Source organism: Saccostrea echinata, unplaced genomic scaffold (assembly GCF_033153115.1).
Source record: "Saccostrea echinata isolate AGI-Se365-2 ecotype Australia unplaced genomic scaffold, CSIRO_AGI_Sech_v1 ptg000054l, whole genome shotgun sequence".
Taxonomy (NCBI): domain Eukaryota; kingdom Metazoa; phylum Mollusca; class Bivalvia; order Ostreida; family Ostreidae; genus Saccostrea; species Saccostrea echinata.
The window spans coordinates 52,220,527-52,246,107 of record NW_026889803.1 but is presented as its reverse complement, the minus strand read 5'-3'; the positions used below and the strand labels follow the sequence as shown (position 1 = coordinate 52,246,107).

The window sequence follows — 25,581 nt, the reverse complement described above, 5'->3', positions numbered from 1 at the left end:
GCTTCATTGAAATATAAAAAAGCAAAAGGACTAGATCTGATATCAAATGAAATGCTGAAAAGTGGGCATACAATAATATTACCCTGTTTGCTGAAATTATTTAACTTATGCTTTTCATATGGTCATTACCCACAGACATGGGCAAAAGGATATATTACCCCTATATTTAAATCAAATGATCCCTGTGATCCAAATAATTACCGTGGAATAACAATAACAAGTAATCTTGGTAAACTCTTTAATAATATTTTAAATACCAGATTAGATAACTTTTTAAGGGAGAACAATTTAATACACCCTTGTCAGGCAGGATTCACAAAACATGCCAGAACTTCCGATCATTGTTTTATTGTTAAATGTCTTATCGATAAATATTGTAACACAAAAGAAGGAAGACTTTATGCCTGTTTTGTAGATTTTCATAAGGCATTTGACAGTGTTATTCATAATGGTTTGAAATTGAAACTACTGCAATACAATGTTGGAAATAAATTTTATAACATTGTAAATGATATGTACATGAAAAGTGAAGCATGTGTCAAGTATGGAAATCTTCTTACTTCTTCATTTCCTATCAAATTAGGTGTACGTCAGGGAGATAATTTGAGTCCAACTTTATTTAAAATGTTTATAAATGATTTGCCATCATATTTACAAGGCTGTATAGACTCTGTCCTGTTACACTCAAAAAGTATAGACTGTTTGATGTATGCAGATGATATAGTAATTTCCTTATTCACTGTAGCAAATTTACAAAGGAAAGAGAAGACCTATTTAATCTGATCTCATCTAAAGTAAAACATTTTACAGATTTGCCTGATAAACAAAAATTATTCTGGATTCTAAATTGTGAAGAACTAGATATGCTAAACTCTCTTGGAAGATTTTTACAAAAAACATTACCATAAATTTTAGGAAAGTAACATTTTTTTTTTATTATTATTATTATTAATTATGTAAAAGTATGATGGTTTAGTAATGTATGCATATATATATGATGTACTGTATATATACCTATAAAACAAGTCTTATGTTCATATAAAATATTTTGGGTATTCCCCTACTTGTATGTCTTTTCTATCAATCAAGCAATTCTCTCCCTCTTATGTGTATGTATATTGTATTTCGTGTGTATGATCATAATCATTATATACATTTTAACAATGTACATTCTTTTTGCCCCATGAGGGCCCTTAATTGGTCAATAAACGAATTGAATTGAATTGTTTAATAATTTATTAAATAAATCCTATTGCATTCTATATTTTTGGCGGTAATCAAAGGAAGTAATATGTTACAAGTCATTTAAAGTATCGGATGGATGTTCCATGTTAAAAAGGTTACAGCACAAAAATCATTGAAAAATGAAAGTAGAAAATTTCTGACGGACTGTTTATGTAGGCGATGTTCAAATTTATATCATGAAGCAGCATAAAAATTTGTAATGAAACTTGTCTAATCCGACATGCACTGGGAGACAATTTTATGTCAGAATAGACAGGGTGTCGGATTGTAAAAGAATAGAGAAAACAGTAAAAATTCTTGGACTTCACAGTGAAACAGATTGCTCGGGTGTCAGATTAGGCAATATACACTGTATAATTCTTATATTTTATCATTTAAAGCGAGTTTTGGTACTGGTGGCCTTTGATGTAGATGCTCTTTGTGCGTGTAAAATTTTACAGGTAAGCACAGTATTCAAAAGATACTTCTATAAACTCTTACATAAAAGAGATAAATTATAAAAAAAAAAAAAATTCCAAATTAATGTTGATTTCCAGTTTCCATTTTATCCTTTTATCTGCCATGACTTTTAGATTCATTGTTTTGACTTACTTGTGCTGTTTTCTAGTGTTTATTCCAGTCCGATCAGATTCTTTACACCATTGTCCCAGTGACAGGAAAAGAAAACTTACAGCAAGCTTATATAGAAAACTCAGAAGGGGTTTGTCTACATCCAGTTATAACTTAAAATTCATAGCAGCAGTACACTGCAATTTACATTGTATATAAAAGGAGAAAAATGTTTGTTTTACAGAAATGATTATGTTTTGATGGTTTGTAATGTAATTCTTTAGATTTTTTGTTTTGTTGGTGATTTTAAGCTAATGTTGAGGATCCTCTGTAGGTGCGACATGTGTTGATGATAAATTGTGGTGCCTCTATTGATGTGGTAGATGTTCTACAACCAGAAGATTGTGTCTGTTTCTATATTTGTGACAGGTAAAAGACTTCAAATCATGTCGAGACTGTAACATTTTAGTCCTTGATTGCCAACTACTCAAAGTAGTACCACTAATTTAGTATATGTATTCTGGTCTTGAAAATCATAGTCTTACATGTATGTTAGGGCTGGAAATGAGGAGTGTTATACTGTATAAGTGGAATTTTTAGCGAGACGCAAATTTAGCAATTTGTCCTTAAAAATCAGTATTCAATTTTAGCGAGAAGTAATTTTAGCGATTTTATGGTGCATAGCAAGATAACGATAACTTCTGATGTGGAATAAATTATTAGCGATATTAAATTTTAGCGATCTCAACACCCTTGCTAAAAATGCCAAAATTGAATCCTCACTAAAATTTCTGCCTATATGGTATTATTTAAAAAAATCAAAACAACTGATTTACAATGTCCAAGGCAATAAATTAAAGACACAAAACAAATACCATTTTCCATGTTTCTTTTTGTTGGATTACAGAACATGTTTCATTTCCCTATATTGTTTAGCCACAGACCAGTAGATGTACACAATGTGTTCAATGCAGTTCAAGTCAAGCTACTGATGAAGGAGGATGATTTTGATGACAACCCAATTCCAGAATATGACACAGTCTTCAGAGAAGAGCAGGTAATAGGAAAAGCAGGGCTAGACAAATAGCATTGCCCGATGCCCGGGACAACCAATTTCGTTTGGTGGGCAAGTTATTTGATAACTGGTACCTGCCTGCGGACAAGTGTTTTTCCAGTTAACAAAAAATCATATACTCAAATGCTGTTTTGTTTTAGCGCTGTTAAAATATAATGAATCACAGCAGAATATCTATTTTTGATGCAGTTGACCACTACATTGAACACTCGGTAGGAACTCCTCTAGAATTGCCCATTCATGTCTTGGTAAAATATACATCAGAAGTAGAACACGGCAGGTATCAATGTCATGTCAAAAAAGTTGAAGTCGTGAAGTTGAACCCTTAATCGACATTCAGGAGTGTTTTAATGTAGATACAGGTGTATTTTCATTTAAAAAATACATGGAAGTGTATAAGTACATGTTTATGTATATACATTGACATGTACATGTATTTAAAATTTTAAGTTTAATAATCAGTGCACAGTACAGATGCTAGGAAGTCTCCCTAGAATCAGAAATTTCCCCCTTAATTTCTCCGTGGGAGAGTTAGTGATTTTGGGTCAGGGTTGGTCCTAAATGTTAATGATAATGTTTTAGTTTTGTGTTATTTAAGAAAAAGGTGGGGCAAGCATTTTTTTGGTAGGACAAGTAATTTTACGATGGTAACCTGTCTGAGGGCAAGTACTGACAAATTCTATTTGTCTACCCCTGGGAAAAGCATCTCATTCTGTTATACATGTGGAGATAAATGTATGGAAACCAAACTGACATCTATCAGAAATGTCTTGAGCATAAAAAAAATGTACATTTTATACTAATTATATCTTTCTTTAAAAAAGTTGAGCTAGAAATACTCCTACTGCGAAAACATCCAAAACCAATGCCTATAGCAAATGAGCTTACATGTCTACCACTTGTAACAAGTAATTAAGTATTATGAAGTGAACATTTTTATTGGCAGATTCATGTAGTAAATAAGTTTACAGGGTTTAGTAAGATTAATGTCAGGAAAGTTAAATTTTGATTAAGATCCAGCATTCCACTACTTAATGACTATTAAAGTAATGAATTTATTCCCACCAATGTACAACAATTTAACTTGGTGAAATTAATTCACACATACAGATCAGTGTAAATCCACAATTTAAATCTATTTTTAAATATCACTATAACATTGTATATTACATGTACATGCACAGCACTGATTTGAGTACAAATATGAGTCAGTCAGTCAGAGGCATGCACATAAAGCATGATTTGGATGTAATGTCAGAAATAATTTTGACTGTTGATTTGCTTTATCCTTGTATTTCTGTTTTGTACAGATAGAGGTATAAGCAATCATATTAAAATTGAAAGCTTGATTTAAATACATGTGTGTAAGTCTGGAAATAATTTTATTTATTTATTTTGTACTGTTTTGAAATGCATTATAATATCCATTATCAACATATTTTATATTACTTAATTTACTTTATTCACCAACAATATTGCACATTTATCTTGCAAATGCATGAATAGATCTATACATATTGCATAATATATATGTATAAAAATTATGAGTTTTGCCTTTGTCATGGGATGTGAACACAATTGTCAGGTACATCAAAATGAAAATATCACATGAAGTCCTTGATGAATATCAGTTCTACATGTATATCATACAGTTGTATGATACAGTTTACTTGTAATTTTATATTAAACTTTAACAGTTACTATTTCAGTAAATCTGAGTCAATGTCAGCTGTATTTTCAGTAAGTCTAGTTGTGTTAACTTCAGGAAGTTTGAATGATTTCACAGTATTTCCTGTCATTTGAGTCGATCTTTCTTATCACTGATTGGATACTGAGCCAGGAACACTAAAGCAATCACCACAGCAATAATGGGGCCTGGGATCATAAGATACCTCAGGGCGTGTCCCACACTGGGGGGTTGTTCACAGTCCCCAACTTTGTATCCACCATATCTGAAATGAGAAAAAAATTATACTCACATAATCATTTTATTTTATCTATGCAACATACAGGTGACTCTCGATCTCTCGAAGTTCAAGGGACCGCAAGAAAAGTTCGAGAGATTGAAGGGTTCGAGAGATAGAAAGTGAATAAAATTCGGAATTTTCAGTTTCGATCATCATTGTTCTACTATTATAATACCGGAAGTATATGTTGATAATATCATAGCACATTTTCATTCGTATTTTACAGGTAATTCACTTGATTTCAACAGCAATGATCGTATTTTGAATAAATAAAACAATCTCTTTAAGTATCACTATTTATTTGTTCTCATTTCATGATTACATGAAACCTGAATAGCAATCGTCGGTGTGTCTACCCCACGGCGCCGGGCTTGATCGGGTCCTTCACTAGAATTCTCGTATTAAATCGGTAATCAATTCTTGTGCAAAGTTTGTCATACTGGGATTATTTAGACTCTAATAAAGCTTCATAATCTATGGAATATTATTGACGTCTCTTAAATTATTTTCTAAAAATGATCGTGTCGTTGTCAAGTCAAAATATGTTGCGAAACAATTTGTTTATAATTTAGCAATTATAACCAATAAAGAATTAATTATATCAACACTCAGATCCTTACAGGTAAAGTGTCATCTATGTAAACACCCAATTAACACCTCCATGCCAGCCCCAGGCGTTCACTGTTATCCAGGTAGGTCCAAGCTGCATTAATTTTACGCTTGATTGGCGTGTACACAGGTGCAATCAGAACTTCGAGAGATAGAGAGTAAAAAACAATGAAATGTGTGTAACGGGACTCAGGTCTTGGTTCGAGAGATAGAGAACTTCGAGAGATCGGAAGTTGGAGAGATCGGAAGTAAATTTGCTTAGTTATATAGAGGAAAAAAACATGACTGGAGGTTCACTTCAAGAGATTGAGAACTTCGAGAGATCGGAGTTCGAGCCATCGAGAGTCACCTGTAGTTGATTCACACTACAAGTTAAATATAGGAAATTAAGGAACCAAAATTAAAGAAGCAGACTTAAATACTTTTAAACTTGTTCTCAATCTATAGAAGTTAAAAAGTACTGTGCAGCAAACTTACTTTAAAGCCAACTGAGAAGAAGCTACTGATAACCCTGTGGCCAGTTTGTTGAGGAAAACGTAAAAGGAGTAGAAAATGGCATCCTTGTGTTCTCCGTGTGTGAGATAAAACTCGTCTATGACATCAGGAAGCATGGACCTGGGAAAGAGATAAGAAAAGTTACGCAAGGAAAAAAATGATAACTTGATTGATAGTGGAAGGGAGATAACTCTGTATACCATGGTAGGAGAAGTGAGACTGCAATGCTCAGTCCAGCGAAAACCAAGATGATAGTGTAAACAAGAAAGCTGTCACGGAGGTAAAGCTGTGATAGCAATACAGGGATAAACATCTGGAAAGAGAAAAACATTGACCAGATGAAAATACTGTCAATCACTTTTTGTTCGTTAGAACTTTATTTTTGCGTATTTATGCGAGACTGTCTCCTCACGAAAATTTAATTCTTGCGTATATTTCTAGTACCTTGTACTAAAGATTATATAGAACAATATCTGAAGTTCATTAAAATTATGTCTCGCTAAAAAATACCAAATGGTCATCTCAGGAAAATAAGGTGTAGCAAAAATTTGGTAATTTATAGTAGTAATTAGTAACTTTATTTCATCTGAATATGTGGCATACACATAAAATTTCTATGTGCCAGATTTGCTGAGATGTGATGCCTTTTTTAAAGATCCACTCTCAAGATGCTTACCAACATTCCAGCAGCAAAAGTTCTCTTCTTGCCAATTTTCACTTGTATAAAATGCCAGACTGGTAGACTGCAGATGGTGGAGGCCTTTAAATATGTTTTAAAAGAAGTTTTTATTGTATGACTATAGGCTCATTGATTAAAACCTGTAAAAGGTGACACAATTATTTGTACATATATATACTTACCATGATGATGGTGATGAATGTGGAGAAATATTTGCCCATGCCAAGAGAATACGTACAAAACAGAGCCAAGTTTCCTTGAGTGATCTGGAAAAATGGTCAGTTGCTGGACTTGACCGATTGCAATTGTTTGTTTTTTTTTTAAGCAAGAAAATACTCCAAAATGCTTAAAACTACGTTCAAAATATTAAATGGGATAGAATGCTAATTGCAATACCATGGATATATGGATTAAGATGACAATTTAACAAACGTGTTTACGATGTGAGACTTCGAACTTGCAAGTATTTAGGCATTTAAATTGTTATAACGTTCTACAGAATTATAGGGTATACCTGGTATTTAAATAAGATATATCAATTTAAGCCTCTAAAAAGTACTCAGGTTCAGCAGTGAGTTTAAATATCTACCTACTGAGATTGCTACAGACAAAAATAAAACAGACATAGATAACTTCAGGTAGGGCCGGAAAAACAACACTTTCCGTAATCCTCTAAAGAAACCATCTCCCATCATCACTTGTTTGACTGAAAGAAAAAATATCTCAGTATTGATTTGTAAGAGATAAGTTTGAATAATGTTTATGCAAATTAATCTGTGATTTGGTTGTTTTAATCAACTTGCCTTTGTGTTCCTTTGTACCATAGAAACAAACAAGGATACAGGCAATGTAAAGACTAACTATAGTCACAGATGCATCATGGTATGAAGTTATCTGCAGAATTATACAAGTATAGAAAATTAGATATATGATTTCTAAATGAATCGTTTTCATTAAAGATGGTATTTTAAAAATTTTATTGCAATCTGAAACAGAAGAATGGTTGGTTTCAGTTGTTCAAAAAGACATGTTTTAAAAGGTGCACAAGCAGCATCATTGAGATATTTGTAGAATTGAGTGAGTACAGGATTGTAATTATTGGCATAATACCTGCTTTATTAAGTTGTTGTTTGTTGACATTGTAAAATTCATTGACCCAGATAATTTGTTGCATGCTCCAGCTGTTCTATGCTTTTTGATGTAATGACCTTGAATAATCACCCCAGTCATAACCCCAATGGCTTCAGCAACCATTCCTAGGTTAATAAAAGAGGATTAAAAAGTAGTTTTTAAGAGGATATGCAACACTTGATGATTCAGTTGCAATTAATTAATTCAAGACAGAATCTGGATCTATGAATTTAGGAAGTAAAAAAGTGATATTAGATTTCTTGTATTAAAAATCATTTGAATAAGTTTATGTGAATTACTTATACTTTTAAATAAACTGAAGTATAAATAACCAATTTGTATAGGTTTTATTAAGAGATAGAGAAGGGTATAAAACAAAATTCACAGTGAAGCAAAGTGTTGAAATTTCTATGGTCTACAGGATATCTTACTACATGTGTAAGTTATTTCTGTGGTTTATAGGATATCGTACCGTAAGTTGTTAGTTCTGGTTTACAGGATATCTTACTGTGTTATTTCTGTGGTTTACAGGGTATCTTACTGTAAATGTTATTCTGTGGTTTACAGGATATCTTACTATAAGTTTTTATTTTTGTGGTTTACACGATGTCTTACTGTAAGTTGTTATTTCTGTGGTTTATAGGATATCTTACTGTAAGCTGTTATTTCTGTGGTTTACAGGATGTCTTACCGTAAGCAGTTATTTCTGATGTTTACAGAATGTCTTACTGTAAGTTGTTATTTGAGTCTAATTTCTGTGGTTTACAGGATGTCTTACTGTAAGTTGTCATTTCTGTGGTTTACAGAATGTCTTAATGTAAGTTATTTCTGAGGTTTATAGGATATCCTACTGTTATTCTCATTTCTGTGGTTTACACGTCTTACTGTAAGCTGTTATTTCTGTGGTTTATAGTATATCTTACTGTTATTGTCATTTCTGTGGTTTACAGGATATCTTACTGTAAGCTGTTATGTCTGATGTTTACAGGATGTCTTACTGTAAGCTGTTATTTCTGATGTTTACAGGATGTCTTACTGTAAGTTGTTACTTCTGATGTTTACAGGATATCTTACTGTAAGCTGTTATTTCTGATGTTTACAGGATGTCTTATTGTAAGCTGTTATTTCTGATGTTTACAGGATGTCTTACTGTAAGCTGTTATTTCTGATGTTTACAGGATGTCTTACTGTAAGTTGTTACTTCTGATGTTTACAGGATATCTTATTGTAAGCTGTTATTTCTGATGTTTACAGGATGTCTTACTGTAAGTTGTTATTTCTGATGTTTACAGGATGTCTTACTGTAAGTTGTTATTGAGTCTCTGTCCTGCTGACTGGTACTGATACTCATTGTCATGGATGTGTAGGGCACATGGACCCCCTGTTAGAAAAAAAATATGCACAGTCAGCAGAGGTGTGACACGTATACTACAACATTTCTCTTTGATTTATCATAGCAATACTGCTTGATTTCAAAATGCAAGTAATTGAAGTTCTGATTGACGGAATTCACCATACATACTAAACTACACTTTAATTATGAATATATATGAATGAAAAATGTTTTTCTAATTGCATTGAATTGCTAAACAAGGAACTTTCAGCAACACATGCAAAACTATCAAATGCAATTTATAAATATTAAGTGTGGCACTGCATTTAAGATATGTAAAGTGAATTCTTACAGAGAGGAACCCTTGAAACAGACAGTAGAATGTCAGGTACCACACCAATTTACCCTCCTCGTTGTAGTCTGGTACAGCCCAGAAACAAAGATAGGTCACACAGGCAAAGGGGGTGGTCAGCAAAATCCTAGTGGGAGAAATCATCATGGTATTTCACTGCTTATTCTTGAATTACACAGATATACATGTACTGGGATAGGTCAAACAAAGTAAAAGCTTTGATTTTGGTATTTGAATTTCAGAGGAAAATCAATTTCATTGTAGTAAAATATACATAGAAATTACCATGGTCTGTATATGCCCCATGAGGTTGGTTTAGTCCTGTTGACAAGGTAACCACAGATAGGATCAGTCATAGCATACCACAGTTTCCCTCCAAAAACAATGACTGACACATAGGCAGGCTGAACCTGCTCAGCAGCAACAAAGAGATTATGTATAGTTTTGTGAATATAAGAATACGTTACAGGGCACAATTCACATGCAGAACTTTCACAGCACTTTGGTACTGGATTCTTTGAAATTGCTAAATTTATCAAAATTTCTTACCAAGTTTGTAACATTTGTGTCATATGATAGTGCTAAGTGATAAAGACTATACTTGAGTATTTTCGACTATACCTAATTTAAAAAAAAGACTAATTGATAAATATTTTTTTCAATTTTTATAAATTTAAAATTCACCAATACCTGAGCCACCTCAAGGAGAAATATACTCATGAAAAATCCTAACACTGTGCTTGTAATTTGATATGGAATTCCACCAACTGCAAAACAGATTTTCCTCCAAACTGGAAGTCCATGTGACTTCTCCCATAATTCATCTGCATTAGCAGACTCCATGTCTTCATTGATCTGGTCAGAAATAATGCAGAAAGGTGTTCATCTTGTACAAAATGCATGTTAGGATTAGATTAACATTGTAGTGAAAAACAATTTCCTGTGATTCTATTGAATTCATCTTGTTCAAACTCACTGATTATTCACTGAATGTTTTTGAATGTAATTTTGGACTTAAAACATCAAATGAACTAACATTAAATGTGTGAACATAATACAGATGCTAAAAAGGACCTGATGGCTCTTACCTTATAGTTATGCCTATACATTCTCTATGTAACTCTGCATGGCTTCACCAATTCACAGTTTTCTTGCATTGCATATGTATTATACAACAATTTTTTTATCCTTGTATTAACAATTCACACATTGGAACAGTGTGCAGATATCCATCGTACCCTAGATAACATGTGCTGACTATCAATAACTGTTATCACTATAGTTATCATAAGGTAACACACACTAAGATCAAAAGTTTAAATGTACAGTCATTATTTTTTAATGAATACGAATATAGTCCATTTATGTAGTGTTGTGTATTTAATTCTGTTTACATAGGCTTGGATTTTAACTCCAGAAATAATCCTCCACTCCTGGGAGTCCTGTTTTATAGCTATGAAAGTAAATTAAGTTGTTAAAATTTAATGACAAAGGTAAATGAAAAAAGACCGATGTTTAATGAAGCAAACTGATACAAAGTTAAACTCCTTTGGACCTGAGAATTTACTTCAATGTATTCATCAGGGTAAGAAAAAAATTCAGTGACCACTCGTCCCAGGGGAAGAGTTTGAAATCGTATCCACACATCCCCATGATGATTTTACTTGTCTTTTGTAAAGCTTGCTTTTTGCCAAATAATAAAAAAAAAATTAAAGTTTGTTTTAAGTTTTTCTCAAACTGTGTCTGCATGTTGTGCATATGATATTTGTTTTAATTCAGATCTAAGTTTTGGCAAATCTGGAGGCTTTTTGTTTCATTTCTTGACATTATCACCAAATATAAACAGAAGAAAATTTTCATGCCAAAAATTTTACTCATCATATGGGACAGGCAGATTATGACATCCACTTGTCCTCAGTCCATTTTCACTCGTCCGGGATAAGTGAACGAGTGCTGTCCATAATACTTTATATCTGTATAACAAATTCCTTAAAGCGAATTGGCAATATAGATGTTTTTTTTTTTTCCAAGTATGACTACTGAATACGCTCAGGGAAGTATTGAAAGTAAAATACCTTTGAGTTTTGAAGTTTTCTGATGAATTTCAAATATGAATACTTGAGAAAAATAATGTCAGTTTAATATTAAAAATTGTGGGATCTTTGTATATCCCCTCCCCCCCCCCCCCCCCCCCACAAGTAAATTTCGTTATTTTTATGCCCCGCCATGAATATGGCCGGGGCATATAGTGCTTGTCATGTCCGTCTTCCGTCCTTCCATCACACTTTGCGTTTAGCTCTGTTCAAAGCTCAGTTTCAAAGAAACTATTCAAGATATTTTTATCAAACTTCATATGCTGATAGATATTGATGAGAGCTATGCAACTGCATCAACATTTATTGACCTTGACGTTTTCTTTGACCTTGACCTCATTTTTCTTAAATTAGTGTTTAGGTCAGTTTTAAAGATACCATTCAAGATAGTGTAATCAATCTTCATATGTTGATACATACTGATGAAGCTATTCAACTGCATCAACATTTTTTGACCTTGACCTTTCTCTTGACCTTGACCTCACTTTTCTTAAATTAGTGTTTATCACAGTTTTAAAGATACCATTCAAGATAGTGTAATCAAACTTCAGATGTTGATACATACTGATGTAAGCTATTCAACTGCATCAGCATTTTTTGACCTTGACCTTTCTTTTGACCTTGACCTCACTTTTCTTAAATTAGTGTTTATCACAGTTTTAAAGATACCATTCAAGATAGTGTAATCAAACTTCAGATATTGATACATACTGATGTAATCTATTCAACTGCATCAGCATTTTTTGACCTTGACCTTTCTTTTGACCTTGACCTCACTTTTCTTAAATTAGTGTTTAACTCAATTTTAATGAAACAATTCAAGATATTTTTATCAAACTTCATTTGCTGATAGATATTGATGAGAGCTATGCAACTGCATCAACATTTTTTGACCTTGACCTTTCCTTTGACCTTGACCTCACTTTTCTTAAATTAGTGTTTAGGTCAGTTTTAAAGATACCATTCAAGATAGTGTAATCAATCTTCATATGTTGATACATACTGATGAAGCTATTCAACTGCATCAACATTTTTTGACCTTGACCTTTCTCTTGACCTTGACCTCACTTTTCTTAAATTAGTGTTTAGCTCAGTTTTAATGAAACAATTCAAGATATTTTTAACAAACTTCATATGCTGATACACACTGATGAGAGCTATTCAACAGTATCAACATTTTTTGACCTTGACCTTTCCTTTGACCTCACTTTATCCTTTGACCTCACTTTTCTTAAATTAGTTTCAAACTTAATATGCTGATACATACTGACAAGAACTATTCAACTGCATCAACGTTTTTTGACCTTGACCTTTCCTTTGACCTTGACCTCACTTTTCTTAAATTGGTGTTTAGCTCAGTTTTAAAGAAACCATTCAAAATATTTTTATCAAATTCATATGCTAATACATACTGATGTAACCTTTTCAACTGCATCAACAATTTTTGACCTTGACCTTTCCTTTGACCTTTGACCTCACTTTTCTTAAATTAGTGTCAAACTTCATATGCTGATACATACTGATGTAAGCTATTCAACTGCATCAATATTTTTTCGCCTTGACCTTTCCTTTGACCTTGACCTCACTTTTCTCAATTTGTGTTAAAATGTTGCATTACTAATATACCCTCGGCAGGGCATTCATGTCCTATGGACATATTTCTAGTTTACCTCTACTGGACACAGAGTTAGTTCACTATTTTTCATAAATTTGTATGATATCAGAGTTTGTTAAGTAACTTTAAAATTTTACAAGGAATTAATTTGTTAAGAATTTTACCTTGTATCCCCCAAAACACTATATCCATGTTTGAACTGGATGAGTTTTATATTATAGGTAGAAATGTTTTGAAGCATTTGTTACTGTGAGATATTGTATGCATATACATGTAGTATCATTCCTATTTTTATACTTTATATATATAGTCTTTGTTCATGAAAAAGTGCATTTTAAGTTACAGAGTGAGTCAATATCATGTGTTTCTTGTAAGAAAATTATATCATAAAGCTAAAGATTTATGAGAAATATGAATAAGGCGAAGTTTTGAGATCTCAACTGCACGGTAAAAGCAAGAAAAACTGCAAAATGTAAGTGCCAGAAAAAGAAAAGTTGTATCTATGGCGTGGTTGTTATCGTCAATGTCAAGGTCAAGGTCATGTGTCTTTTATTTCTAGCTTGAAACTTGTAAACAACATTGAATTGGAGCAATCAAAAGTGAGGAATAAGTTCTGATCATCTTTTTTTGAAGATTTTATCAAAATTCTCAGTCATCCGACATTTACATCTATGGTATTGATACCATGGTAACTTCTTCAACTTTTCTGCGCATGCGTACCTTAAAGAGGAAGAAGTGAAGCAATATTTTCGTGTTGGGGCAAACTAAAATTATTTTTATGCCCCGCCAGGAATATGGCCGGGGCATATAGTGTTTGTCATGTCCGTCTTCCGTCCTTCTGTCCTTCCGTCTGTCCTTCCGTCACACTTTGCGTTTAGCTCTGTTCAAAGCTCAGTTTCAAAGAAACTATCCAAGATATTTTTATCAAACTTCATATGCTGATAGATATTGATGAGAGCTATGCAACTGCATCAACATTTTGACCTTGACCTTTCCTTTGACCTTGACCTCACTTTTCTTAAATTAGTGTTTAGCTCAGTTTTAAAGATACCATTCAAGATAGTGTTATCAAACTTCATATGCTGATACATACTGATGAGATCTATTCAACTGCATCAACATTTTTTGACCTTGACCTTTCTTTTGACCTTGACCTCACTTTTCTTAAATTAGTGTTTAGCTCAGTTTTAAAGATACCATTCAAGATAGTGTAATCAATCTTCATATGTTGATACATACTGATGTAAGTTATTCAACTGCATCAATATTTTTTACCTTGACCTTTCCTTTGCCCTTGACCTCACTTTTCTTAAATAAGTTTTTAGCTCAGTTTTAAAGATACCATTCAAGATAGTGTTATCAAACTTCATATGTTGATACATACTGATGAGAGCTACTCAACTGCATCAACATTTTTTGACCTTGACCTTTCCTTTGACCTTGACCTCACTTTTCTTAAATGAGTGTCAAACTTTATATGCTGATACATATTGATGAGAGCTATGCAACTGCATCAACATTTTTTTACCTTGACCTTTCATTTGACCTTGACCTCACTTTTCTTAAATTTGTGTCAAATTTCATATGCTGATACATACTAATGTAAGCTATTCAACTGCATCAATATTTTCACCTTGACCTTTCCTTTGACCTTGACCTCACTTTTCTCAATTTGTGTTAAAATGTTGCATTACTAATATACCCTAGGCGGGGCATTCATGTCCTATGGACATATTTCTAGTTACTTATATTTTTTTGGTTCTGAAACCTAATGCTTTCAAGAATTGAATAAAATTTGCACGTGTCTTGCAAAAATTCTACTTTTGTCGATTTTCCTGTTTGTCCGTCACAGTGTCTCTTTAAAAAACCTCTAGAATTTCATTACATGAAGTCCATCTTTTCCTATATATTGCATTCACTAACTCGGTGAGCACTAATATTCTAATATTAAAACAGTTGACAGAAATTAGCAAGGTAAGCTCTGTGTGCAGGGTAAATGTTCTCCAACTTCAGAAAAAAAATTACAGGTGTTATTTTTTTCCAGTCAGATGACGACTCTGGCAATGACAGTGATGACTCAGAGAGGTCAGGAAAAAGACGGAGATTCGATGACGCTTCCATTGAGAAGCGCAGAGAAAGGCGGCTCTGGGAAGAAAATAGGTACTCTGTCCACATTTCGACTTGTGAACATATTAATTACTACTTCAGTGATATTCATGTTTGATGTTTGACAAGATGGCAGGTTTAAATTTTACATGAATCAAGTAGTTTTAAAATAAAAAATATCTCTGTTTCAGAACAAAGATTTTATTTGAATACACACAATTCTCAACTTTTGGCACATCAGTAAGTATTACATTTATCTGTGTTGCAGAAATCAGTAATTAGAAAAATCAGCCATTATGCTTCATATTTGATTTCAACCAATTTTTTTTTTTTTTATATTTAGGCAGCTTTTATCATGTTTGAGCTGGCATGGAAGATGTCTAAAGACACCAATGACTTGTTATGGTAGGGGATTTAGAATTACATGTACTCAGAAACTGCTGAATTATTTTGAGCCAGTAAATTTTTAATGTAAAGTTTTTAGCAACCTAAAAGTATTAGAAATATTTTTGTTATGTTTTTTTATGCGTGTTTTTTTTTTGTTTGATTTTTTTTTAAAAGTGGGTGAGGGGTTATGTTTTTAGCTCTTCTGAGCCAAAGGCTCAAAGAGCTAATGCTATGGCCATTTCTGCGGTGTGCGTAAACTTTTTAGAATATGGGCCATAACTCAAGAACCCCTTGGCCAATTATTATCAAATTTGTCACAGGGTATCCTTGGCCCAAGGTCTCCCATTTATACTAAAACTAGGGTTGTGACCCTTAAACAAGGGGAGATAATTAGGAAAATAGAAACAAAAGAACTGGTTGCTAGAACCAGTGGGCAGATTATCACCAAACTTGCACAAAAGGATGAGGATATGTTGTAGATTAAAAATTGTTCAAGGCATCACCCTGGGGCAAAGGGTGTGGTCTCAAGGTCACTTCAAAGTAGACCAAAAATTACATTTTATTAAAATGTTGATATTTTGCTTACTATAAGGACTAGGATCATCAAATCTTGTCAGTTGATGCATATAAGGACCTCATATCATGTTGACTCAAAAGTAGGTCATGTTGACTTACTTATTAAATTTTGCAACCATTCTTTTTCAAACTGATTAAGAGGCATATTTTGAACAATTTAAGGCCTATGATCATCAAACTTTGTCAGTTGATGCATCTTGGGTCCTCGGAGTATGTCAAAACTAAAAAGTAGGTCACCTTGACCTACTTTTTGAATTTTATGGCTAATCTTTTTCAAAACAACTAAGGTCATTAATTTGAATACTGAGAGGTTTAGAATCATTAAATCTTGTAAGATGATGCATCTTGGGGCCATAAAACATATTAATTAAAAAGTAGGTCAGACTGACCTACTTTTTGAACTTTGCAGGCATTCGAATTCAAAGCGTTTTAGAGGCATAATTTGAAAATTTTAAGGCCTATGATCTTAAAACTTTGTAAATTGATGCATCTTGGGTCCTCGAAAAACTTCAACTAAAAAGTAGGTCACCCTGACCTACTTTTGAAATTTTATGGCTATATTCATATATTTAGGATACTATTTGGCTTAGAATCATCAAAATTTATCTGGTGTATCTTAGGTCCTCGGAGTAAATCGACTGAAAAGTAGGTCACCGTGACCTACTTTTCAATTTATATGACTGTAATTAAATATTTCGGGTACTAATTGGCTTAGAATCATCAAACTTTGTCAGTTGATGCATTTTGGGTCTTTGGAGTAAGTCGACTAAAAAGTAGGACACTGTGACCTTCTTTTGAAAATTTATGGCTTTAATTAAATATTTTCAGGTATTAAGAGGCTTAGAATCATCAAACTTTGTCAGTTGATGCATCTTGGGTCCTTGGAGTATGACAACTGAAAAGTAGGTCACCTTGACCTACTTCTGAAATTTATGGCTGTATTTAATATTTTTTCAGGTACTATTTTGCTTAGAATCATCAAAATTTGTCAGTTGATGTATCTTGGGTCCTCGGAGTAAATCGACTGAAAAGTAGGTCACCGTGACCTACTTTTCAATTTATATGACTATAATTAAATATTTCGGGTATTAATTGGCTTAGAATCATCAAACTTTGTCAGTTGATGCATCTTGGGTCCTCGGAGTAGGTCGACTGAAAAGTAGGTCACCGTGACCTACTTTTGAAAATTTATGGCTTTAATTAAATATTTCAAGTACAAATTGGCTTAGAATCATCAAACTTTATCAGTTGATGCATCTCGGGTCCTTGGAGTATGACAACTGGAAAGTAGGTCATTGTGACCTACTTTTGAAATTTTATGGCTGTATTTAATATTTTCAGGTTACTATTTGACTTAGAATCATCAAACTTTGTCAGTTGAAGCATCTTGGGTCCTCGGAGTACTTCTACTGAAAAGTAGGTCACCGTGACCTACTTTTCAATTTATATGGCTATAATGAAATATTTCGGGTACTAATTGGCTTAGAATCATCAAACTTTGCCAGTTGATGCATCTTGGGTCTTCGGAGTAAGTTGACTGAAATGTAGGTCACTGTGACCTACTTTTGAAATTTTTTGGCTTTATTTAAATATATCAGGTACTTATTGGCTTAGAATCATCAAACTTCATCAGTCGATGCATCTTGGGTCCTCAAAGTATGTCATCTGAAAAGTAGGTCACTGTGTGACCTACTTTTGAAATTTTATGGTTATAATTTTAAAAATATTTTAGGTATTAATTGGCTTAGAATCATCAAACTTAGTTGATGCATCTTGGGTCCTCAGGGAAGTGATAAGTAGGTCACCATGACCTACTCTCAGATAATAATTGGCTTAGAATCATCTTAGGTTCTTAGAGTGTTTCATCTAAAATTAAGGTCATGATGACCTACCTTTGGAATTTCAGGCTTTATCTAAATGTGTGTATACAGGATACTTAGAGGCTTCAAATAGAAGTGATAGGTTGTACAGTTTATCAGAAGAGCGATTCAAGGCCCTTGGGCCTCTTGTTTATGTGGTTTTTTTAAGTGCTTGGGGGGGGGGATTTTTTAAGTGATGAAAAGGAACAGTAGGGTTTGGGGAAAAATATCTGCCAATAATTTATTGCTTTGACTTCTGAGTATTAGTTTAAGTTAATATTATCATCAATACAGATGAAATAAATATAATCAGTACAGCTGGAATTTATGCTATTTGCTAGACCCCACAGAAGTGTGCATTTTCAAATGATATTCCTAATAAAATGGTATGTAGTGATTTTGTACAACACTCTGAACCCAAAGATGGTAAACATTTTATTAGTTGCTCAAGATATAAAGCAAAAATTTGACAAAATTTTGTGTCATATTAAGTACATGTATACACATAACAACCTGAACAAGGTGTGTGTACTTGCCTCATAGGTTTCTATAGTGCCCATGAAATTATTGATAATTTTCCTATATTTTCGGCCACTTTTTTCTATGAGCCTATAGTTTCTGTGCTTACTCACCATGGCGAAAAGATATAGAAATTTTAAGATATTTTGTCTTTGTATGCTTGTGATGTATGGCCTTGTATTTTGAAGGTTAGCGATACTGGGTGTGACAGACCAATTTCTTCACTACAGAACAACCAGGGACAAGTATATAAATGACATCATCACATTGCAGGCTCATGTGTCAAGACATAACCACAGGTATGTTGTCAAGAAAAGATTAAACAATTGAGTTTTTCTGTACATAACAATCACTATTATCAAGATGTAGTTTTCTGACCAGAAACAAATATTCTCATGAACTTTATTTTCACATAATTATGCGAGACCATCTGTTCTCAAAAATTTCCTATTCGGGTATAATTCTATTTATAAAGATAATATAGAGCAATAGCCAAAATTCATGAAAAATTTTGTTTCGCTTATAAATACTAAACAACAACCTTGCAAAAATAAGATGTCACGAAAACTTAGTGATCAACATTATCTCCCCTTTCACCAACTGTAACTAGTCATGGCATAACATTTTTTGATCAGTGACCTTGACTTTTGAGATATATCTGAGTTGGGATCTTGATATACTAGTATAACATCCTAAAGTTTGAATTCATTGTAATCAAGGTTTATGAACATTATGGCCTACTCTAAGTATTATTTTAATACTTTGAGCTTGAAGAAAAAGATATTGTATAAATTCAATACATGTATTTCAGTATATTTATTTGGTGTATTTAAAAAAAAAAGGATAAAGATTATTTTTATACAATGTATTAAAACAGATGGCTTCATGAACCATAGATAAATTAGAGATATATGTAATGTTTTACAGAGGAGAAGAAGATGACAACTTGATATCTGTGAACTGTCTGAAGATCTCGTACGAGGATGAGCTGTTGCTTACTCTCTACAGACATTGGTCATTATTTGAGAGTATTTGTCATTCTGTTGGCACTGCTTGTAAATTCAAAATCTGGACCCTCAAAGGACAGAAAAGGCTGCATGAGTATCTGGCAGAAATGGGGTAAGGTTGAAGGATTTCTGCAAGGACAGTAAATGAAGAAATAATTTGTGAAGTACCAAGTTTGACTAGACTTGATAAATGCCAGCCTTCAAATTTGTTTAATCTTCCTGCTGCTTTTTGTTTCCAGCATTATGCTCAGCATTTCTGACATATCATACCAGCATAATTTTTTTTGTACTTTTCTGGCAATTTATTGTTACCTCTACCATAGTCAGGTAAAACTTTTTGTCAATCCGCTCTCACCATGGGAAGGTGAAGGTAGATTGTGTGCAGGATCTAAATATTACACATTTATCTTGAAAAACATTTTCAAAATTAGAACATTATAATATATACACTGTACATGTACAAACAGCAGTTACAGTATACATTTTCCTAGAAGAGCCCTATGCTTGCATTATATGTCATTTACAACACTGAATTCAATACTTGAGAGAGTCTAGTCAACTCCCCTCCTGTAAAAAGTGCATTGTATTGTTCTATACTGTTTTTGTAATTTTTCTGTTTCACATCTTGAGCAAAGATTTAGTCTGTTGCTTGTTTTTACCCAAATTTTCTTTATAAAATGAAAGAAGCTTCTTTTGGGATATTAATGATTAATTTTTGAAAGATCTTAATACAGAAAAGTTTCAATTTTTTGCTGGAAAATAATATTTGATAAATGCCAAACATGATAGAAAAGAAGCATACATGTATTTTCATAAATGCTGGAAATAAATTGCAGCATATTTTTCAAAGATCATCTTATATTACTGTAAGTTTCTCTTTAACAACATGTCCAAAAATTTATTTTTACAATAGCTCCAAAACTATGTGCTTTATAAAGTTAAAACTTTTACAGTTTATAAATATATCATTGATTAACAGATACAAAGTATCACTTGATAACAAATACTTTAAAATAGTATTTATCGAGAAAAATTCTTTAAAAAAAATTGCATATATTTTTTAAAAATACACCTAATTAATTCCGTATTTTTAGTGAAAGCCATCATTGCAGAAACAACATATGCTGATCAATGAAGGGCAAGTTGGACTTTGATAGCCTCTGGAAAGTTGTTTTCCCTGTTTATTTTGTCCAAATGTTAAGATTTGAAACCGAAAGTACATTGCATTTTATAGGGTGCTTTTCTTTATACATGTCATGCTTTCAATAACGGCCTTTCAGAGACCATTCACGTCCAACTTGCCTTTCATTGATAAACATATATTATTTCTGCATTGAAGGTTTTCACTAAAAGGACAGAATTAATCAGGTGCATTTTTTTTAAATATGCAAATTTTTGAATTTTTTTTTTTTTTTCTCAAAAAAAATAAAAAATTTTTTTTAATATTTGATTTCAAGTGATACTTTCTATCTGTTAATCAATGATATATTTATAAACTGTAAAAGTTTTAACTTTATACCTCACATTGTTTTGGAGCTATTGTAAAAATAAATTTTTGGACATGTTGACCTTTGGCAAAACCTTAATAGTGGCAATTTTTTAACAGAATGGAGATAAAAATGTAAGAATAAAATTTAAGCAGTTTTAGTATGGTACGTGGAATAGAATTTTAGACAAATCATTGTTATTAAAAGATGAAGAAATCAAAGTGCTTTACCGATTTCCAGAGTTATCTCTCTTTTCTTAGGGTCACTGATATTTTCTAAAAGAAATGCAGAATTGTTATTCTTGAATAATTAGATGTGATATCAACATTTTTTTCCATGAAGTAGCATTATTTATTGTTTAATTCAAAGCCATTAACTGATAAAAGATCATAAAAATGATTGTTGCAGATTACCTCTGACACAATGTAAACAAAAATTCAATGCCATGGATTCCACTCTGAAGAAAAACATCAAAGCAATGATACAGGAAAACATGGAAAAATATGGGTAATTATAAACTGCTAGTCGAACTCTCCTGTTTTGAAGGGGAAAAAAACCTACTATATACAGGGAATGTTTCACTTCATTATATATTTTCCCCTTTCGTTCTCATCACAAAACTTGGGAGAATTAGAAGAAGTAAATGTAGATTAACTTTATATGTGTGTCTCTAGTCAAAGGAGGAACACTTACTTTGAAAGTAGGAAGGCTGGGCATGAAGAAAGGGATGGACATTTAGTGAGCTAAATTTCAAAGACTTGCATGTAATTTTCAGGTTGGTTGCAGATGATGTTGTCATTCCATCATATAATGCCCAGTATGGATTTAAAAACAAACTGTGTGCAGCAGATGTAACACTGGCCTGCTCTGCTACATTGGAATCTATTGTAAGTTAGCCTGTAGTTTGTACATGCATATACTATAGAAGGTGTTTCTACTGCAAGAATCCCATAGTGTTGTGCATTTATTTTCAATAATTCTGGTTTTAAAAAAGTCTGTATAGTTGATTGTATGTGATAATGATGACATGAAAAGCTAGAAACTTTCATACTGCAAGCTTTTGTCACCACAAACTGACCTTCTGCCTTTTCTATGGCAATGGCGGCCATAGAAAAGTTTCACAAGTTTCGTGTGCAACTATACTTGGTGATTATTGTAGTGAAGTTTCATTAAGATAGTCAAAGAACTCCTGAGGATAAAACTAGAAGATTAACAATATTAGTCCTCCGACTCTCCCCCAACAAATAAGTTTGAAGTGACATTATTATACCCGTCACAGGAATATACGTGCTCTGGCAACTCAACAGTTTATGTTCATGACAAGTTTTATTTGATTGCAGGAAAAAGGGAACAGTCCTACAGACAATTTTCTGAAAGCCCTGGATGTTTTGAATAGGTATTAATATTAATAAAACTAACATTTTTAGATGTTCATCAGGGATTGACATTAACGGTTGTCCGATTGCCCGGGACAAGTAAATTCTCATTTCGGGCAAGTGAAATTGTTGATGTACTTGTCCGATCGGGCAAGTGATTTTTACTCATACAAATTATATATTTACTTAGTTTACATTAATTTATAAATAAAACAATAAATTGAACACTTGATTTCCGCCATTTACCTGACTGAAAATGTTTTTGCACTCAGAGTACCTTGCTAGTGTTTCTGGATTATACATTTCATTTAATAATCGGGTCCGTTATTTTCTTTCATAGTAAATATGTTCTATGTCTAACAAAATTTTGTTAACTTCTTTTAAGAAATTAGATTATTTATTCACGCACATAATATATAAGTACAGTGGAATACGATGTATCCTGATCAAGAAGATGTTTCGTATCAAATATCTTCTTTTAGCTTTGCTTCACAGTTATCTCTGAAAATCACGATTCACAGAAGGATCCTACCGAAAATGATTTTTAAAAATATAAATTTTATTAAATGGAAACGGAGGGATATTGCTGCATGGCAGTGTGTGTTAACAGGTTAAATTTACAAGTACAGTGCTATACATTTATGTACAAATGCAGCATCAAATTTTTTTCAAGTAGCTCAACTTTCCAAATTGACAGTAGTGTATTTGGTCACCTTTTTACTTATCATAACTTTACAGTAATTAATAATTTTCTTCTGAAATTCTTTGAAGTTCCTAATTTTGGGCAACCAAGTTTTGCATTCGGACAAGTCAAAGTTTGAGATCACTTGCCCGAAGGGCAAGTGAATCTGAAAGTTAATGTCTGTCCCTGTTCATATTATACTACATGTACAAACTACATGGAAATACTGTTCAAAGCCATTTGAACATATGAAGGTGGGTATTGGAATTGTTGTTAGAGGCCAGTTCAATTCATTGTTGCTTTGTTATGTTATCTTATTTGTTCAAGTCAAGAAATTCAATTATGATTAAATTATCTTTTTGTACTTGACGAGAAAGAAAAGAATGTTTTATAATTTGCCAGGTATTCACTAATGTTTTTCAAACTGAGATCAATTATACATATATATTCACATTTCTTAGACTGTTGCGATTGTTAACTGTCATACTTTTGTATAGGTCTAATGTGGAGTCCTTGGAGAAGGCAATAGACCTAGCCAGGAAACAGCTGCAGGCAGTGGTCGCTCAGGTCCAAACCTTCCTGGATATTCACCAGGTTATCTCTGCAGGCCCATTCCTCTATACATTCATCCAGGAGGTGTGTGTTAACATACAAAGGACACTCTTCTATTCACATGCATGCCTTAATCCTTAAATTGAAAAACATTTATAGTCATTATGAGAAAGTGGTAGTGGATGATTAATTTTTGAGCTTTGCAAAAGAGATTTAAGAATTTAGTGAAGTTTAACATTTTGATTTTTTGTGGAGGAATTGATTTAAGAAATTATAAGATATTATTAAACATTTAAAGTTCATCAACACATTCTTTAAAACTGTAGGGCACTCAGGATGTGAAATTCTTTTCCAAACCAAACTGCCTTGTGAGACTAGCTAGGTTTACACTGGAAGCCTATTGTTCAGTGGTAAGTGAGAAGGAGGGGGGTGTTGTATTTGTAGCCTTCTAACATTCCATTTGTCACTCTGGTCCTATTTGTAGCCTTCTAACATTCCATTTGTCACTCTAGTCCTATTTGTTGCCTTCTAACATTCCATTTATCACTCTAGTCCTATTTGTAGCCTTCCAACATTCCATTTGTTACTCTATTTTAGTCCTATTTGAAGCCTTCTAACATTCTATTTGTCACTCTAGTCCTATTTGTAGCCTTCTAACATTCCATTTGTCGCTCTAGTCCTATTTGTAGTTCTTCTAACATTCTATTTGTCGATCTAATATAAGTTATTAAAATTCTGTATCATAAATATTTTTTTACATGTATTAGTATAATGAACTGAAAATTCGTAATCACAAATTTTAATGTACACAATCACGATTCAATAAAGGCATATTCCTTTACTATATTAGTTATTCTGATGAAATATAAGTTTTAGTTTATATCATTCTGTACTAATTATTTTAACTAACCAGATTAAAGAATTGCTAAGTTTGATATATTTTTTTTTCACAGACTCGCAACAAAAAAGCTCGTTCCCTTCCATTAGTACTTGGAGCTCCTCTGGATTTGGAACAAGGAACAACATTAGTCATAGGCATCCCTCCTTTACAGCTAGATGAAGACAGGAAAAAGTAATCTTTCTTATCATTGTTTTTATTTTGACAAAGAATTCTTAATGTCATCTCTGTTTCTTATCAAATAAAATTTTTCACTCCTTTTTTAGTTTCTTTGGGAAGGCTTTTGAACAAGCAGCAGCTAGTACTAACTCCAGGACTTTACACGACCAATTTGATTCTTTCAGTAAGTAAATTTACAAAGTATCTCACGTAAAGAGAGTTAACATGGATGTGTGTTGAGCAGAAAGTTAAAAGCTTCAGTTCCTACAACATTCAGAAGCAAGTTCAATTTTCATAGAAAATAAAATAATTTTTGATATAGCGCATATTTATGTCTGACCCAATTTTCTTTTTATAGTAATGGAGATGAAAGTAGAGGATAAAAGCAAGTTTTTTGATGCATTGATCAGTCTGATGCAGTGAGAACAGAAGTTGGCAATATTTGTTCCACTGTCCAATGTCCTGTCTGTATAGTGTTGCCTTCAGTAACAGCTGCCTATCCCAACGTTCAGTCAACTGATGGGATAATCAGGGAGAGAACTCTATTTAAATTACATGTTGTTTTAGAATGTTAAACATTCTGAAACTGAATGTGGGTAACAGCATTTAAGTGCTAATTAACTTATTACCAATGATAACATTAAATATATGTTTTAGGATGTTTCATGCATTTGTACAATTTTATCATTATTTATATTTTGACTTGTGATATTTGAATATAGACTGTGAAATAAAGATGATAATGTTAATTTTGTTAACATTTTTAATAAATCCCCCCTTTCTCATAAAATTAAAATTGTAAAAAGTACCAACTAGTGTGGGTTTAAACA

General features: G+C 32.6%; 2 protein-coding genes across 2 annotated transcripts in view; one reads left to right on the top strand and one right to left on the bottom strand.

Annotated features, from left to right (window-relative positions):
- Positions 1-10,597, bottom strand: part of LOC133171558 (sodium-dependent lysophosphatidylcholine symporter 1-A-like) — a 20,736-nt gene extending 10,139 nt beyond the window's left edge. Inside the window, exons 1-13 of the mRNA XM_061306324.1 lie at positions 10,524-10,597; positions 10,126-10,290; positions 9,721-9,845; positions 9,436-9,562; positions 9,053-9,131; positions 7,730-7,875; positions 7,410-7,513; positions 7,213-7,336; positions 6,802-6,885; positions 6,617-6,700; positions 6,141-6,253; positions 5,923-6,060; positions 4,716-4,821 (exon numbers count right to left, since the gene is read on the bottom strand). Of these exons, the coding sequence (XP_061162308.1) occupies positions 4,716-4,821; positions 5,923-6,060; positions 6,141-6,253; positions 6,617-6,700; positions 6,802-6,885; positions 7,213-7,336; positions 7,410-7,513; positions 7,730-7,875; positions 9,053-9,131; positions 9,436-9,562; positions 9,721-9,845; positions 10,126-10,290; positions 10,524-10,544 (1,416 nt within the window). The 5' untranslated portion in view covers positions 10,545-10,597. The remainder of the gene's footprint in view (positions 1-4,715; positions 4,822-5,922; positions 6,061-6,140; positions 6,254-6,616; positions 6,701-6,801; positions 6,886-7,212; positions 7,337-7,409; positions 7,514-7,729; positions 7,876-9,052; positions 9,132-9,435; positions 9,563-9,720; positions 9,846-10,125; positions 10,291-10,523) is intronic.
- Positions 1-25,500, top strand: part of LOC133171554 (cell division control protein 45 homolog) — a 27,332-nt gene extending 1,832 nt beyond the window's left edge. Inside the window, exons 2-18 of the mRNA XM_061306321.1 lie at positions 1,626-1,685; positions 1,853-1,945; positions 2,129-2,223; positions 2,731-2,851; positions 15,188-15,303; positions 15,441-15,489; positions 15,593-15,654; positions 18,779-18,889; positions 19,518-19,709; positions 21,493-21,591; positions 21,860-21,971; positions 22,425-22,480; positions 23,640-23,778; positions 24,021-24,104; positions 24,648-24,766; positions 24,859-24,935; positions 25,110-25,500. Coding sequence (XP_061162305.1) covers positions 1,626-1,685; positions 1,853-1,945; positions 2,129-2,223; positions 2,731-2,851; positions 15,188-15,303; positions 15,441-15,489; positions 15,593-15,654; positions 18,779-18,889; positions 19,518-19,709; positions 21,493-21,591; positions 21,860-21,971; positions 22,425-22,480; positions 23,640-23,778; positions 24,021-24,104; positions 24,648-24,766; positions 24,859-24,935; positions 25,110-25,174 — 1,650 coding nt within the window. The 3' untranslated portion in view covers positions 25,175-25,500. The remainder of the gene's footprint in view (positions 1-1,625; positions 1,686-1,852; positions 1,946-2,128; positions 2,224-2,730; positions 2,852-15,187; positions 15,304-15,440; positions 15,490-15,592; positions 15,655-18,778; positions 18,890-19,517; positions 19,710-21,492; positions 21,592-21,859; positions 21,972-22,424; positions 22,481-23,639; positions 23,779-24,020; positions 24,105-24,647; positions 24,767-24,858; positions 24,936-25,109) is intronic.
- The last annotated feature ends 81 nt before the right edge of the window (positions 25,501-25,581 follow it).